The following is a 17,753-nucleotide window of genomic DNA, read 5'->3' on the forward strand; positions in this document are numbered from 1 at the left end:
CCCATTACAATTTTTCCCAGGGGTGGCCGAACACCCTGTATATGTATAGGTGCAAGATGTTAACATAACGTTTTTCATAATGTGATTATGAATTTGAAAAATCGAGAAACTATTATTTAGTTTTGTAGCACGTTGTACTTATTCAAAATACAGTACCAGGCAAATATATTTTGTCGTGAATGTTTCTATTGATAGTTGTTGTCCTTGTGCAGGTAATTGTAGAGATTAGACGTAGATATCTACATATTACGAAGTACAAAATAAGTTTATCTACATACACTAGACAAAAGTATTCGGACGATTCATTTACAAATATAAATTACAATCTGGAACATGACTTTCGTCGGACTATTATATTCTTTTTTTTAAATCTATTTTAGCATGGTACGTGGCAAACATTTACTACAAATATTAAAAGAAAAAAGTATTAGGAGCTTAACGAATGAGGAATAAATGTCCAGAAGCAAAATGTTCATTCAATAAAAAACAATATTTTGAAAGAAGATGTTTATAAAACGTGTAAATATGTGATCAGCCCAAGAAAACAACAATTAGATAAAACAAGAAGATTTATCGGTTGCAGATCCAAGGAAAATTAGTGTTGATATGGCGTTGAAAAACCATTAGTATCTAAAGAGAACTGGAAGACCCGTTTCCGGTTTGCTCGAGATCGTTTACATGAGATGGACTGCATCCAATTGCGCAAAAATAATTTTTAATCGGTAAAAGTGCACTACTTTGCACCATTTTCTGGAATTTTCCATACGTAAAATAAAAAAGAAAAGCATGAATATGCAAACATCTTAGAAACATAAATGTTATATGCATTAGAAAATGTTATGGTGTGGAGTAAATTCTGTGCCCAAGGAGCTGAACCTTTAGTTGAAATAGAAGGTATCATGGAGGGTATTGATTATAAAAATATATTGGAACAAACTTACAGTCGTGAATAATAAACATTTTAAGGAGAATCGACTCTAAAACGAAATAAAAACTTGTCGAATAAATTATATAAATATTTTAAATCGTTCAGACTAAGCACCATCTATAGATGATTTGAAGAAGCAACTTTGTACATGGTATTCGTGTACTCAAAACCATGGTATTTGACATGTTGAGTTCTGTTCCTTTCCTCCGCACAATGTGAATAATCTTTATGACTGTTTTTACTGGATTTGTTTATTTTATCAGCGCTTCAATACGCAGATATTGAACCAACAACCACAATGTTTCCTGTCGACGATAACGGGTTTCGAGTGACATAGTACTGTAACAAATTTGTTATCCTACGTGTCAATTGAGGTTAAGATCGAACAAAACGGTCGTGCGATGTGACTGATTAAAATTATTTAAACATGCCGAAATTTAGAATGCTTCCGCGAACATCGCGGATCGTAGCATTGTGTTCCGCCGCGAATTTTATAAACGCGGCCGATCGTGTTATAATGCCAATAGCAATTGTCCCGATGACCGATGAATTCAAATGGAATTTGCATTGGCAAGGTTGGATACTCTCCGCATTTGCCTTTGGTTATTTCACTAGTCAGGTACGACGGTGTATTAAGCATTCATATGTTCTCTAATTAATTTACGCTCTTCAGTTTTTCGTTTTATTTTAATGTAACGAATTATACGTTATCTACCAAAGAATATATATGTTACCTCATTGCTTTGTGTGGTACCATATGTAACACATTTCTATAACCTTTTTGCTAAATCAGATTATTGGTGCAAGTACAGCAAATAGATTTGGGTGCAAAACAGTGCTAATGTTAGCGGTTCTATTATGGTCTATTAGTACAGTTGTAACTCCAATTCTAGCACAATCAATTCCATTGCTCATCATTTGTAGGGTGATTCTAGGACTTGGAGAAGGTCTAGGTAAATTATTATTTAACGTTAAATTCTGTAACCTTATTTTAGTCGATCTAACGTTGTATTTCTTGTAGGTTTGCCAGTTATTTTCCACTTGTTTGCTCATAATGTTCCTGTAGAGGAACGCTCTCGTGCATTTGGATACCTTGTAGCTGCTGGTTCGGTTGGACAAGTAGTTGCATCTATTGTAAGCCTTATCTATAATATTTATAATTTAGTGTTTATCGATGTATTGCAGTTAATTAATTTCTTTTTAAATGTATAAAATACTTCCAGTTGTGTGCAAATGTATTATGGCAAACAGGTTTTTACTTATTTGGGTCAATTGGCATTCTGTGGACACTTCTATGGTTAATACTGTATCATGAAACTAATTCTCAGGATGAAATTCCATTATTCGTACCTAAGGTAATTGCTTTTTTTTTTAAATTAATAAAAAGTGGACAAAATTAGCTAGAGTGACTAATTAACTCTTTTTTATTTTTAAGGTAATGCAAATTAGGAGTTTGCGTTGGATTGAATTTATTTCACATTGGCCTTTATGGGCATTGTACATAGCGCATTTTGCAATGAACTGGAGTAATTATATAATAATGCAATGGTTGCCAACTTACTTAGCAAGAAATCTGTCCGCTAATAAAGAAAGTATTAGTTTGACGGCGCTTCCGTACATTGTAAATTCTCTTGTTGGTATTGGTACGTATTATTTAAGTAATAACGAGTAAACAAATTCTAGAAATTCCATTAAATAAACTGTATCATTTTTTCCTTGTAGTTGCTGGACACAGTGCTGACAATTTCATACAGAAGAGATGGTCAGTCTTGTCTGTAAGGAGATTAATGACAAACATAGGCCTAGTTGGTCCCGGCGCATTTTTATTAGCATTCTGTGCCGTGGACAATTTACTCGCTGCAGTGATGTTAGTATTAAAATTGTTCTTGCACATAGTATGAAATAATTTTTTATTTAAACGTTACGATATATCTTACATTGTCACTTTGTCTATTGCAGCTTTGTTTCAATATCCATGGGCCTTTGTGCGTGTAATTCTGCTGGTCATCTTAGTAATCATGCGGATATAGCACCAAATCACGCGGGCATCACTTTTGCGGTTTCTAATACTATCGTAAGTTTGAATTCTCTTAACTGTAACCTTAGAAAAACTGAATCGCGTATCGTTGAAGACTGATGGGAGAGGTTTGTCGAACCTACACACGTTTCTCAAATTTTGGCCGTTTTTCCGAATGACACTATTCTAATTGAATCTAAAGACGTGTAAAGTCAAACTCATTCCGAGTTGCAAGCTGCAAACCTAACCTAACATCTTGGAAACTATTAAATCCGGCGCATACCAGCTATTGTATTTCATTCGCACTTCTTCCGTCTGCTGTCCTCGGTTGAATTCATAAAATTCACCTTACTACATAAGGTCGGTCTCAAATAAAGAAGCTAGGTAGAGACTGACACTTTCCCCACTTCTCAATATTCCTTGTACTGTGTCAGCAAGGATGGTATAGTAGGCGGCTCGGTATAGTGATTCTTGTAAAACAACGGGTCATTGGTCCTTCACACTTCTAACAATCGACATTACGATGGTTGTCCAAGGACTCAGAAATGGTCAACGTATTTTTCCTTGATTCTTGTAAGCTCGGGGTCCCAGAGTTTGCTAAATGGACACATATGTCCTTAATCCTATAAAATTCATCGTTCATGATCACCAATGCAGTATGGTTAGGTCTAGGTTAGGTCTGGATTAGGACTCAGAAATGGTCAACGTATTTTTCCTTGATTCTTGTAAGCTCGGGGTCCCAGAGTTTGCTAAATAGGTACATAAGTCCTTAATCCTACAAAATTCATTATTCATGATCACCAATGTAGTATGGTTAGGTCTGGAATGGTCAACGTATTTTTCCTTGATTCTTGTAAGCTCGGGGTCCCAGAGTTTGCTAAATAGACACATAAGTCCTTAATCCTACAAAATTCATTATTCATGATCACCAGTGCAGTATAGTTAGGTCTGGGGTAGGACTCAGGAATGGCCAACGTATTTTTCCTTGATTCTTGTAAGCTCGGGGTCCCAGTTTGCTAAATGGACACATAAGTCCTTAATCCTATAAAATTCATTATTCGTGATCACCAATGCAGTATGGTTAATAACATATTTATTATGTACAATGTTCGAGAATTATCAATGTATACATTGATTATTCCTGGGTTTTCGAGCAGTCACTGCTATGTTGATTGTTAGAAGAGTGAAGGACCGATGACCTGCTATTTTATGAGAATCGTTATACCGAATTACTTATTATACTCTTCGCTTATGTCACGTGGAACGATTCCACAATCGTCGAAGTAGAGTGGAAAGGAATACTGAAGAGTAGGAAAACATGTGAATCACTGCCTAGTCCTCCTCAACTTCTGAGATCTGATGTTTAAGCAGGCACTACTGTATTTGGTGTGAGTGCTGTGTGTTATGTGGTGTACTTGATGTACGTACATTATATGGTGACTGTGGTATATTTGTATTATGCTTTCTGTCTTATACTCAGCGGTCCTTAACCCCGACTCTCGGGAGGCAGCAAAGTCCTTAAACATACAAATGAGTCACTGAGAGAAAGTACGTGATAGTTGCTATATTTGTTTATGCATAATGAATCTTCATCCTACAAACATGAAGGTTGTTTATTAGCAGTGTTTTAAATATACATATTTGATTTATATTACGGATTTAAAGTTTGAGTTATTCAAAGAGGATCCGTTGTAAATATGATGATCATAGGTAGTGAATTTCGAATGTATGTTGATATTAATTAGAGGAATATTTAATAAAAAAAATATAGGGTTTCATTAAAAAATTTCAGTGTCAACTTCACTGGATCTTACAGTTTACCTCAAGGTTAAACAATTATCATCATGATGTATTCCCCTCAAAACCATAGAACTGTTATCTGAAACATTTTTTTATGTTTCTAATACTTCTAGAAATAATCGAATATAAACATTTGAAAAGATACATACTGTATGTAGCTGAGAAAGTTCAGATGTTGATTTATTTCTTTTTGTATTAGTATTCTAGTAATATACTAGTAATATTTTAGTAATACTTGATGCAAGAAAAATAGTACATTTTTCATGTTTGTTGACCGATGGTCTCGATAAGCTCTCTCCCTCTCCGTGCTCTCTTTAGTCTTTCTAGGGTTAAATAAATATTATTTTGCTATAGATAAGCTAGTAGGACGATTAATCGTATATCTTTTTAGGCGACTATACCGGGTATTCTGTGTGGGCCGCTGACGGCTGAACTAGTGACCGCGTCGCATGGTCGTTGGATGCCAGTTTTCGTGTTGGCAGCAGCAATCAATTTTACAGGGGCCATTATATATCAAAGTCATAGTTCCGCACTTCCAGTATTGTGATATGCTTCGATGAGAAGGAAGCTCTCAATCGTCTGTCGTAAAATTCGGAAAATTTATACGATCGATCAAAGGTTGCTGCGAAAATGTACCTTCGAATCCTGTTCATTGTACACGACTTTTTGAATGAAAAATTTAAATCGTTTACATACAGGACATCAATACGGCACATTTATACATCACACGTCGGTTAATTAAAAACATATCATAATACTGAGTACGTAAGATGCGAGAAATTCTCATAATCTTATCGTTCAGTTTGCAGTCGTGACGTTAGCGCGGATTGCTGTTTACATATAGTGCCATAGCTTTACACACACGATGGAATTGGTTAAACATGTTAATTATCGAATGTAAAATACAGCCTAATTAATTATTATTTTTTAAATCTTTTCTAAGAATGAACGGAAAGAGTCAGGTGAGACGTTCAGATATATGTATATAAAGGGTGTCCTTGAAAATTGGTGTCAAACTGTGGCGCCATATAATATTAATCCAAACGAGCAGTTGCTTTTTATTACGCTTAGAAGAAAAATAGAAAGACACATTCAATTTTAATATCCGTCGTTTCAACGATGAAGACATGACTCTGTAAGATTTAGTGAAAATATTTCATATAAATATTCGGAGATTTATTGATTTATGGTACTGTTTCGTTATAGATTTTGTTTATTTGAGGGGAAAACAAATTGTAATGAATCCACTTCTTTGTTTTAAAGGCGATTATGTGCACGGAGAGTGCGATAAAGTGATACACCCGAAGAAAGGTTTTTCTCCCCCTCTCTCTCTTGCTAGTTGCACTCGTCACAAAGAAGTAGCTGGACTATCTTTGAGTCGAAATGTATACAGGGTGCTTGGCCACTCCCTGGGAAAAATTTTAATGGGAGATTATAGAATTATACAATTATATAATTTCTTGACTGAGGCTTCGTTAAAAGGTTATTAACAAATTAAATTAAAAAATTTTAAATAGTTCCGGAAAAATTATTTTTGGTTGCAGGGGTCAATTATAAGCATTTTTGATGAATAGACATACCCCTGAAATTCTACCCAATTTTGAGAAAAAAATTCGAATAGGTACTGAAATTTTTGGACGAAATTAAAAAATTTCAAATCACACTAAAAAAATTATATTTAGTTACAGGGGTCAATTACAAGCATTTTTGGTGAATAGACATACCCCGAAATCCTACGCACTTTCGAGAAAAAAATTCTTTAAAATGTCCTAATTCCTGAACGTATTGGAGGATTTTAATGTTTCAAAATGCAAACAACGCGTATTTTAGTGGAGGATATGTAGAAATTCTAACAATATTGAAAAAGTTGTTCCTTGACACCGTAAAGTGAGAAAAACCCCCTAAAACTTGTCCAATTTTCAAACGGTTATAACTCCTACAATAGTAAAAATATCTCATTGAAATCTTTTTCTGAAGCAGAACCCATGAAAAAAGTATTAGACAACTTTTCTGTAGAGTGTTAAACAAATTTATTAGAAATGAAAAACAAATTTTCAAGTAAAATCAACTGTTTTTCGACGAAAAAAAAAAATTTTAAATCGTTCAGAAAAAATTATTTTTGGTTGCAGGGGTCAATTGCAATCATTTTTGGTGAATAGACGTGCCCCCGAAATCTTGCGCATTTTCGAGAAAAAAATTCAGTTCGGGCGGAACTTTAAACGTTAATAACTTTTTAAGGAAGCCTCCATCAACAAATTAGTATTCTTGATTTTCGTCCTATTTTGGCCTCTAGAATCTCTCATTAAAATTTTTCCCAGGGGTGGCCGAACACCCTGTATATTTTGAAGCAAAGTATTATATTGGAGAGTTCAATGATTCATTATTATTTTGAATTTCTAAACGTCTATAACTTCGCTAATTTTATGAATTCCTTCAAATGTCTCTGCAGGCATATTTTTGAGGGTCTGTACTTGAAGAAAACGCAAAAAAAGAAAATGTTTTTATTTGAATTAGTAGAAGATCCTCTTATGGCGTAGTGTGTTTACATTTATGCTGTTAAAAACTCGTCATCGAAGATATTTTATAATTCCGAAAGTAACGATATTTGGACCCACATTTATCATGAATTTCTCATGTATTTTTATGAGTATTACATGCCTCGAAAGTTTGACATCAACTTTTAGCGACAGCTTATATGTATAAAAGAAACTGAATTTCTCATTCGTTATACTATAGAGAACGAATGTATATTCTGTAAAACATAAGACTGTATATACATATACATATATATATAGAGAAATTTAATTGTCACATATTACATTTAAATGTTTTTAAAGCACCGTCACATAGGAAGATATTATTAATGATTAAAAAAAAATATGTTTTCTAAAATATGTAAATTATATCTTTAAAAAACTACCCTCGTTACTCAAAACTAAAATTTACATTTTAATTTCACTATTTTTAATATTTAATTTTACATAGGTTTCAGCGATGCGTCTTTTCTTAAATATTCCGATCGAAGCACACGCGATAATGCGTTTCGAGACAGATTAGTGTCCAATGCATGCAGTCCCATTTCTAAAAATGGATTGTCCTTGAGAGCTGATTCGGTTCCCGTTTGAATCGAAGTATTAAAGCATGATACATTATTATCTTGTATTAAACGATCATCCTTTTTTGGAAATGAATATTTTACACTCGGTTCGTTTATGATTTTGACGCTTCGAGCTTCCCCATCCATTATTGCTTGCGTAGAATTTTCTACGCCAGTATTTTTAATTGTATAATTTTTTATATTATAATTTTTAGTTCTCTCCGCGCTCTCTAACGGAGAATTCTTTCCGCTATCGTCATTGTCATTTGCAATGTCGTACATATCGAAAGATTGTATGTTTAATCTTTTCAGCATCTCTGCCACATCGTCCGACGATGAAAACAATTCTTCAGGTTTCAGCTCCTCGTTCCTCATGAAATTCCTTTCCGCGTCGCTAATATAGTCCTCCAAATATTGTTCGATGTCAGAACTCATCTGTTTCGTCGATTTTGATGGAACTTCGTTTAAGTTCCCTTTTTTAAAATTCGATGATAAACTGCCACCTGATTTGCAAGCATTCTTGACTGAGAGCAGAGATCTTGTCTCCAATTTGCTCGCGTACATGCCTCTCATCGGAGTATTTTTTAAAGTATTGTTCGAACCGTTATTCGAAATTTCATCAACGATTTTTTTACCGATGAATTTTTCGTGGGGATTTCCTTTTGGGAAAAGTACATTCTTAATTTTATCGACTTTCTCTTCGAACGGAGACTGCGAATCATTTAACGCTTTGGTCGCGATTCGTTGTAAATACTGATTCGATTTGGGATCCAAATATGATTTTTGTATTTTGTCTATTTCGCGCGTCATTTTATCCAATGTGTCGTACAATTGTTTCGATCGAGAGCCTGGGACTAAATTTCTGCCACGCGTAAAACCACTGTTGTTCCTTAACGTTCGCCAATCCGACTTTACTTTTTCTATGTCGCGATCGACTTCGCTGATGGGATTTCGTCTTCCTTGAAAATGAAAAATATCGTCAAAAACGTGATAGAAAAGGTAGGAACGTCAATAGTATTTATGATTAAAAACGTGTGGATAGAATTCTCATCTAAACAAATATTTCTTGTAACAAGACGTTTCGTTGTTCAATAAATAACAATTTATGCAATTACTCGAGAGAAACAGTCGTTCTAAACGACGATCAGCAGAACTTGAGATCTACAGCCTTTCTTTGAATAAGAAGGAAGTCGTCTTTGGCAAATTAGCTGTAAATATGAAGTTTATTATACAGGGTGTTCGGCCACCCCTGGGAAAAATTTTAATGGGAGATTCTAGAGACTAAAATAAGACGAAAATCAAGAATACCAATTTGTTGATTGAGGCTTCGTTAAAAAGTTATTAACGTTTAAAGTTCCGCTTGTAGAACGGTAATTTACGAACAGCTGCATGCATGCAACAGTGGTTCTCACTCAGCATGAGAAACTCTACCTAGTGACGTATCGACAGCCTTACACTTTTTATTGTGTACAATTTGGAGCAAACGTTTTGGGATGGATTTGTATAGCTTTTTTATATACCTTCGAGTTATTGTATTCCAATTTTGTATTGTACACCCCCGTGAAAAATTTTAATGGAAGATTCTAGAGACCAAAATAAGACGAAAATCAAGAATACCAATTTGTTGATGGAGGCTTCGTTAAAAAGTTATTAACGTTTAAAGATAAGCAACCTGCGTACAGCTGCGTGCACGCGATAGTGGTTCTCACTCAGCATGAGGAACTCTACTTAGTGACGTATCGACAGCCTTACAGTTTTCTGAGTGAGGATTACTGTCACGCGTACGCAGCTGTTCGCAGATTGACGTTCTACAGACGGAACTTTAAACGTTAATAACTTTTTAACGAAGCCTCAATCAACAAATTGGCATTCTTGATTTTTGTCTTATTTTGGTCTCTAGAATCTCTCATTAAAATTTTTCTCAGAGGTGGCCGGACACTCTATATAAAACATAATTGTAGGGGGAAAAATAAAAGATCGGTAATCAAGCTTCAGAAAATCGCAATTCTGTTAATAATAGCCATTTTTCTTTTATTCTGGCTCTTGCTATAATCACAGTTATATTTATTAGAAATATCTATTGTATTTCGAATTTAGATAAGCAGGAGGTCTCACTTTAAGGAAGTATCACTTTTTATTTTTCGAAGAGAAAAAGTATATTTTTGCAAAGTATTTTATATCTTTTTTTTTATAATTAAATCGTAAAAAAGGTTAGCAAATATGGTATTCTACGCTAGAATAATCTAAATCCTTAACTCTTTGAGTGTCATAGGTATTTTGAATGTGTTACCTATAGTACGATATAAACAAAACTATTGCATCATTTATTTTAAATAAAAATACATAATTATATAGGGTGTTCGGTCACCTCTGGGAAAAATTTGAATGAGAGATTCTAGAGGCTACATTAAGATGAAAATCAAGAATACCAATTTGTTGATGGAGGCTTCGTTAAAAAGTTATTAACAATTAAATTCAAAAATTTCAAATCGTTCTGTAAAAATAATTTTCGGTTGCGGGGGTCAATTACAATCATTTTTGGTGAATACATATACCCCCGAAATCCTACCCACTTTCTAGAAAAAAATTCGTGGAGGTGCTGAAAGTTTTGGGTGAAAAAAAAATACTTTCGAATCGTCTTGAAAAAATTATTTTTAGTTGCAGGGGTTAATTGCAAGCATTTTTGGTCAATAGACATACCACCGAAATCCTACTCAGTTTCGAGAAAAAAATTCCTTACCGAATATATAATTTCTGGCCAGAAATGTCTGCCCGAATTTTTATGCGAATCTTTAAAACGTCATAACTTCTGAACGGATTGGACAATTTTAATGTTTAAAAAAGCAAACGACGTGTATTTTAGTGTAGAATATGTAGAAATTCTAAAAATAATGAAAAAGTTGTTCTTTGACCTCGTAAAATGAGAAAAACCACATAAAAATGGTTCAATTTCAAACAGTCATAACTCCTATGATAGTGATTATATTTCAGTGAAACTTTTTTCTGAAGTAGAGCTCATGGGTACCTACAAAAAAGTATTAGACAACTTTTCCGTACAACGTCAAACAAAATTATTAAAAATCAAAAACGACTTTTCAAGAAAAATCGACAAGGGGGTAGGTGCCTAAATTTTTCGGCGAAATTGAAAAGTTTCAAATCATTCTGGAAAAATTATTTTCGGTTGTGGGGGTCAATTGTAATCATTTTTGATCATTAGACATACCGTCGAAATCCTACCTACTTTTGAGAAAAAAATTTGAGAAGGTGTGGAATTTTTCGACAAAATTAAAAAATTTCAAATCGTTCTGGAAAAATTATTTTCGATTGTAGGGGTCAATTGCAATCATTTTTGGTCATTAGACGAACCCCCGAAATCCTACTCCTTTTCTAGAAAAAAAATCAGTACGGGTGGAACGTTAAACGTTAATAACTTTTTAACGAAGTCTCCATCAACAAATTAGTATTTTTGATTTTCGTCTTATTTTGACCTCTAGGATCTTCCATTAAAATTTTTTTTCCGAACACCCTGTATAATTACATATTTAAAATAGATGATGAACATAATATAATTGTATTATATTGCGTATAGCATTGTAAAATAGTAAAAAGGTAACAGAACAAGATGGTTATAATTAAAATTATATATAATTATATATTTATATTTAAAATGGATGACAAACATAATATAATTATATTATATTGCGTATACCATAGCAAAATAGTGAAAAGGTAAGAGAACAAGATGGGTATAACTAAAATTACTGACAGTGATATATTTATTAAAGCAGTAACAACGATTAAGCAATTGCAATACAGCAAAGATTCACGAATAAAATAGTTAAACAAGCGAAAATATTGAAGAATTGCGAATAAATATGTATGTTTATTTAGTTTATACATGCACATTATTTTGAGTGCATTCAAATAATAATTAGTAAAAATCTCACGTTTTTCAGTGCGATCCATGGTCAATCCTTGATCCGCTTTCGCCTCCTGTTTTTTTATAATTGGTAAATTGGTATTTTTATTATAAACGGTCGCATCTTCTTGTTTTTCCAACTTGTTTGGCGCAGAGTCGCAGCGTGATTGCAATTTAGGCAGGGCAGCTGTAGGATGCAATTGACCATTGCTAGAATTTTGTTTGACGTTTAGAGATTTATAGACGGAATCTGAAAACGTGTAACGGTCTAAATGTCTGATAGAATCTCACGTTCTTTTCGTCTGAAAATACTCACCTCCTTGACCTATGTTATACGAGCTTTGTAATCCTGGTTTCACGTTGCTCGTGTCCGATTTGGAATTTCGGAACGGATCGAATTCGTACAGGAAACTGTGTGTCGCGGTGACCCTTGTCGGCCTCTTTACTTTTCTGGCTACACTTTCTGTAGACTGTTAGTGTTTTTCGAGGTATTATAAACGATTTATAAAAGGCTAATCAAAAATTATTTAAAAACAATACAACAGTATTGTCTAGCAAATATAAAATTCTGTTTTTTGACGTTATTTCATAAGCCTTTGCGACTTTTTAAAAATATTTTGTCTTACAATATCGAGTTAAATCCGTGGCCCAAATTATAAATTAAATCTAACGGGCACGAGGTGCATTCGTGACACAGATTATGGTCCAAGCATAACAGTACTGTTGTTTAACACTTGAATGGATGATAATGATTTGTCAATCTGAAATTGAGAAGTGTGGAATAAACGAACGGAATTGTTCTTGTGAAAAATTATTTTATAACTAGAAATAAATTTCTCGTTTGAAGTTTAGATATCTACGAACAAACATCAACATATGATAGTGTTGAGTTGTTCATAATCTCGCGGCCAAAGTGGCGCCACCTATAAGGTTGAAGATCGTACGGGGATTCCCGTGTCTTTTCTTTGAGTCGAGTCGCGTCATTTTGTTCGAGCTGCATGGTTGTCATTACTGTAATTTCTTACATTAAACTATGTAATACTTAAGGAATAATTAAAGTGGTTGTGTTTAACATTTTAATATTGTCTATATATATTTATTTAATCAGTTAGTTTAACTATTAAATAAGAAGAACTTAAAGGGGTATTGTTGTCTAGACTGTCAATCTTTCCGGCCTCTTTTTGTGATTTTTTTTTAAATGATAGGTAGGCTGTTTTGTACTGAGATTTTGCAGATATTAATCTTATAAATATGTACAGTATTTTTTTCATAAAAAAAGTATTAAAAATTGCGGGAGTTATAATTCCTTGTTGAAAAAAACGCATTTAAACGGACTTCCATGATATTTCAAGATCTAAGAGAGCGATTGGCTTCAAATTTGAGGAGAATATTCAGCAGATACGCTTTCGTCGCTGGAACTGAAGATTTTAAAAAATATTGAGTTTCACTATTTTTAATAACACTAAACTTACCGGCGCTGCATGTATACCCATTCCTACCATGACCGGTCAAATGACCAATCTTTCTTTTTCTCTTTTACGAGGCAACATACTTCTAATTTTTACATTATATGTATAGAAAGTTGCGTTTTGATGTTTACTCGTAAGATATCCTTCTCTTGTATGTTAAAAATTTTTTAATTTTCATCGAATAGAAGATAAAACACCCTTGAAAACGCATTTTGTTCAAAGTCGATACCGTAGTTAGTTCTAGAGAAAAGAACTATTTAAGAGAAAGTGCTGCCTAGTAATTACGCAAACATCCTCTATTTAAATTCATTTTCAATAAAATAAACAATTTATGGTCCAGTTTTATCGTACACTAGTCGTACAATCAGTAGGAATTGCTGAAACTTCTTTGGGTATGTAGCGTCAAAGTAAATATCAAAATAAACATAGAAGATAGCAAAAATTGTAGTAGGTGATATGATCATTAGGTAAAGGATGAAAAGCCCTTTAAAATGAGCGTTTGTACGAGTCGATAGCTTCATTAGTTCCGGAGATATAGCGATTTTAATTTCAAGTCGATGCGGTGGCTAGTTTTGGAGATAGGGTTTGTTTACGTTTCGTTGTGCGCTCGCGATTTCATTGATCTCGCGCGCGCGTAGATAGTAAACAGTGCGTAGTAAATTCTTGGAAATACTACGCCGAAACTAGGTCACGACAGTCACGTACGCGGGGTAGGTCAGCACCAAGCACGTGCGACAAAGAGGTCCGACTTCGTTAGACGAAGCAGAGATAGTCGAATTGAAAAAATTACCATTTACATAAATTACGATATCTCCAAAATGGAAAGTCGGATCGACAAAAACCAAAAGCCATTTTAAAAGGGAGGCTTTGCCGCTTCTAACAATGCCTCGATAATTAATAAAACACTAATAGTTTCGGAACTGCACGCATCTAAAGTTTTTAGTATTTTTAATACGCGTTAATAGGCTTTCATAAGGCGGAGAGTCAGACGTAGCGGAATTTAAAAAATTACGATTGTCTTTACACGATGATACCTCCGAAACGGAAAGTCGGATCGAGACAAACCAGAAGCCATCTTAAAGGGGAGGCTTTGCCGCTTCTAACAGTGGTTCAATTATTAATAAAACACTAGTAGTTTCGGAACTGCACGTGTTTAAAGTTTTTAGTATTTTCAATGCGCGTTAATAGCCTTTTCTAAGGCCGAGAACGGAATTTAAAAAATTACCTTTTACATAAATTACGATATCTCGAAAACGGAAAGTCGAATCGACAAAAACCAAAAGCCATTTTAAAAGGGAGGCTTTGCCGCTTCTAACAATACCTCAATAATTAATAAAACACTAATAGTTTCGGAACTAAACGCGTCTAAAGTTTAACTATTTTTAATACGCGTTGTTAGACTGTTGTAAGACAGTGGCAACTGTAAATTCTCTTCTTTCGTCTTTACTATACATATATTTCCTATTTACATCAGAAGCTAATCAGAATTTGGTACCAAATGTCCAGTTTTTTACAAAAAAACATAAATCGTTCAACCGGTCAGATGACCGGTCGTGGTAGGCAAGACAGACTACAAATTTTTCTCAGAAAATAAACCATAAGATTAGAAGTGAATATTGTAAAATTCATTGTACGTATATTATAAGAAAAGCCGTCAAGTTAAATGGCGTTAAAATAATATTGTGTGTTAGAAATTCTAAACGAAATTTTAAAAACGATCATTTGACCGGTCGTGGTAGGTTTAGTGTTAATACGCTAAAGACAAAAGAAAGGTTAAAAAATAGAAATTCAAAACTTGAAGTGTCGTTATTCCTTTATTTATCGGGATTTTGACTTCTCCCTAGTTACTGCTATAACTGCAATCTTCCTTATGAAGATACTTTAGACCCCTCTGTTTCAAATTAGTAGATCGGTTGGAATCGTGGAAGCCAGTGGAGCACCTTTTCCAGAGCCATTAACCAAGAAGTTATAACTCTTAAAATTTTTAATAGTTTTTGGTGAAAAAAATACTGTACATACTTATAAGACGAATAAATATATCTGCAAAATCTCAGTACAAAACAGCCTACCTACCATTAAAAAAAAAACACACAAAAAAGGCCGAGAAAATGACAGTCTAGGCAACAATATCCCCTTAAAACAGTTGTTTTTTACTTTACTGTTTTTCTTACGTCTTCTAAAATAGAAACATCTGCGAATCAAACTTTATACGAATTTGCTGACCTTATCCAACTACCCTAACATCGTAATAAAATATTAAAGTTCTATTTCAGGAGTTTATAATAATATTTAGGGCTATGTTGGTCAGCACTGACACAACACACGAAGAAGTAATGATTTTTTCATAATTTGAAGATTAAAATGTCTGCACAATAAAATACGCAATGACTTATGAAACAACTTAATGACATATGATATCAGTTTCAATATAACACATCTAACTTTGTTTAACCTCCATCTTGGTACTCTCCTTTCAACGACATCCAAATGTAACTCGGTCTTTTCACACTTGGAATGTTGTTTGAACTTGTAACGATGCGCATCCACGCTCGAAGCGATTCGATCGTCGTTAGACGACAATGCAGATTTCGGCGTTTCTTTCTTATTAATTTTAACCAACCGTGGCCTGCGAAGTTCCATAAATCAGTCTTTTCAAAAGCTCCACGCATTATTCGTGCAACTTCGTTCTACTTTCATAGTAAGCGTACTAACATTATGGATCTCTTTTCACTTTTATTTGCTCGATCAGCATTATGAAAAGAAACGTGAATTAAATTCATCGTAATATGTTTATCAGTTTGCGTGTCTGACAAAACTGATCTTACTTGTTATAAATATTAGCTCGAACGTAATCCTCGATTATTTGTTCAGGTTTAACAAAGTGTTGAAATGTGAATACGACTTCTTTTCCTTTCTTGAAGAAGATCGGTCCCTGGCAAACAAGTTTCCTTTTGGTCGAGCTCCAAACAGATTTGCTCCAAATTTTACGATCGCTGAAAGACGATCACTCGTATTAATCCCAGAATACTATAATTGGGTTATGCATTACTAATTTATTTTCAATTTTCATTTATTGCGCTTATGCTTTCTTAATAGATCGTGTCATTTACTACTCATGGTTTAAGGATCATTTCTTACGAAAAAAAGAAAATTTCTTGTCAGGAGTAACGAGACAAAACATAATCGTAAATCTCACTCGTGTCGATAAAGTAGATTAGATCACTTATTGATTATAGATCAGTCTGCTTTGTAATATGTGTTGCAACATTAATTTGCAACTTTATAATCATTATTCTCTTCGTTGAATATTACAATACAAAGACAATGTAAATAAAATCAATATATATATATATACATATACAAGTTGTTCTATTTTATATTGCAATAATATTTAATTTTTATGTAATTATGAGTTCCATATTTGCAATAAATCAGTACCCATGGGAATTAAATTTATTTAAGTATTATCATGTTTTTCTTATCATGGGTCAATATGACTCGAGCAATACCAGTGTAACAATTATTTAAACAGTACACAAGGGTTAAAGAAATTTAATTTAATTATGAGTTCAATATTTGTAATAAATCATTGCCCATGGGAATTAAATTTATTTGAGTATTATCATGTTTTTTCTATCATGGGTCAATATGATCCGAGCTATACCAGTGTAACAATTATTTGAACAGTACACAATGGTTAAAGAAATTGTTTATAGGTGTAGTGTTGTAGACAGAAGTGGGACTTCGAATCATTTCGTATTGTTTCGTATATTAATATGTGTTGCAACATTAAGAAATTTATGAGAAAGTCTTGAGAATGCTGATGATTGCAAATTTTGAGTCTTTGAGTTAATGAATGTTTAATATGTAAGTGCATATGTAATAATATACATATACTTTTATTACTTTTGTCCACGTTTGTTCATCGACATAAATTAATGAAAGTCTGAAGAGTTATCATAAATAAATTTTCTTATTTTCTTGTTGTTGATACTTCTTGTCAATTTGTAACATTGAGAAAAATTACGAAGGAAATTTATTTTAAATATATATGGTATGTATCAAACAAGTGCTTTGACACTAAAAGTTTAAACAATTTAAATGGAGGAGTCAATTGCTTTGGCTTGTAAAACAACTCATATACAGGGTGTTCGGTCACCACTGGGAAAAATTTTAATGGGGGATTCTAGAAGCCAAAATAAGACGAAAATCAAGAATACTAATTTGTTGATAGAGGCTTCGTTAAGAAGTTATTAACGTTTAAAGTACCGCCCGTATTGAATTTTTTTTTCGAAAATGCGCAAGATTTCGGGGGTATGTCTATTCACAAAAAATGATTGCAATTGATCCCCGCAATCGAAAGTAATTTTTCCAAAACGATTTGAAATATTTTTTTCCCGTCGAGAAATTTCACACCTTCTCGAATTTTTTTCTAGAAAGTGGGTAGGATTTCGAGGGTATGTCTAATGACCAAAAATGATTGTAATTGACCCCTGCAATCGAAAATAAATTTTTTAGAATGA

General features: G+C 33.5%; 2 protein-coding genes across 2 annotated transcripts; one reads left to right on the forward strand and one right to left on the reverse strand.

The window, feature by feature from the left end:
• Window positions 1-1,087: 1,087 nt before the first annotated feature.
• Window positions 1,088-8,361, forward strand: LOC143342647 (uncharacterized). Its single transcript, XM_076766755.1, has 8 exons — window positions 1,088-1,547; window positions 1,722-1,881; window positions 1,950-2,062; window positions 2,152-2,283; window positions 2,364-2,571; window positions 2,651-2,795; window positions 2,888-3,002; window positions 5,137-8,361. The coding sequence occupies exons 1-8, from the start codon at window positions 1,356-1,358 to the stop codon at window positions 5,290-5,292; spliced, it is 1,221 nt and encodes a 406-aa protein (XP_076622870.1). The 5' UTR covers window positions 1,088-1,355; the 3' UTR covers window positions 5,293-8,361.
• On the reverse strand, window positions 7,723-13,254 carry LOC143342819 (uncharacterized). The gene is made up of 4 exons (XM_076767084.1): window positions 13,234-13,254; window positions 12,078-12,231; window positions 11,790-12,011; window positions 7,723-8,801 (listed from the first exon to the last, which is right to left on the reverse strand). Exons 1-4 carry the CDS (start codon window positions 13,252-13,254, stop codon window positions 7,723-7,725), a joined length of 1,476 nt encoding a protein of 491 aa, XP_076623199.1.
• Window positions 13,255-17,753: the final 4,499 nt, after the last annotated feature.

The sequence above is a fragment of the Colletes latitarsis genome, chromosome 6 (genome assembly GCF_051014445.1).
Source record: "Colletes latitarsis isolate SP2378_abdomen chromosome 6, iyColLati1, whole genome shotgun sequence".
NCBI lineage: Eukaryota > Metazoa > Arthropoda > Insecta > Hymenoptera > Colletidae > Colletes > Colletes latitarsis.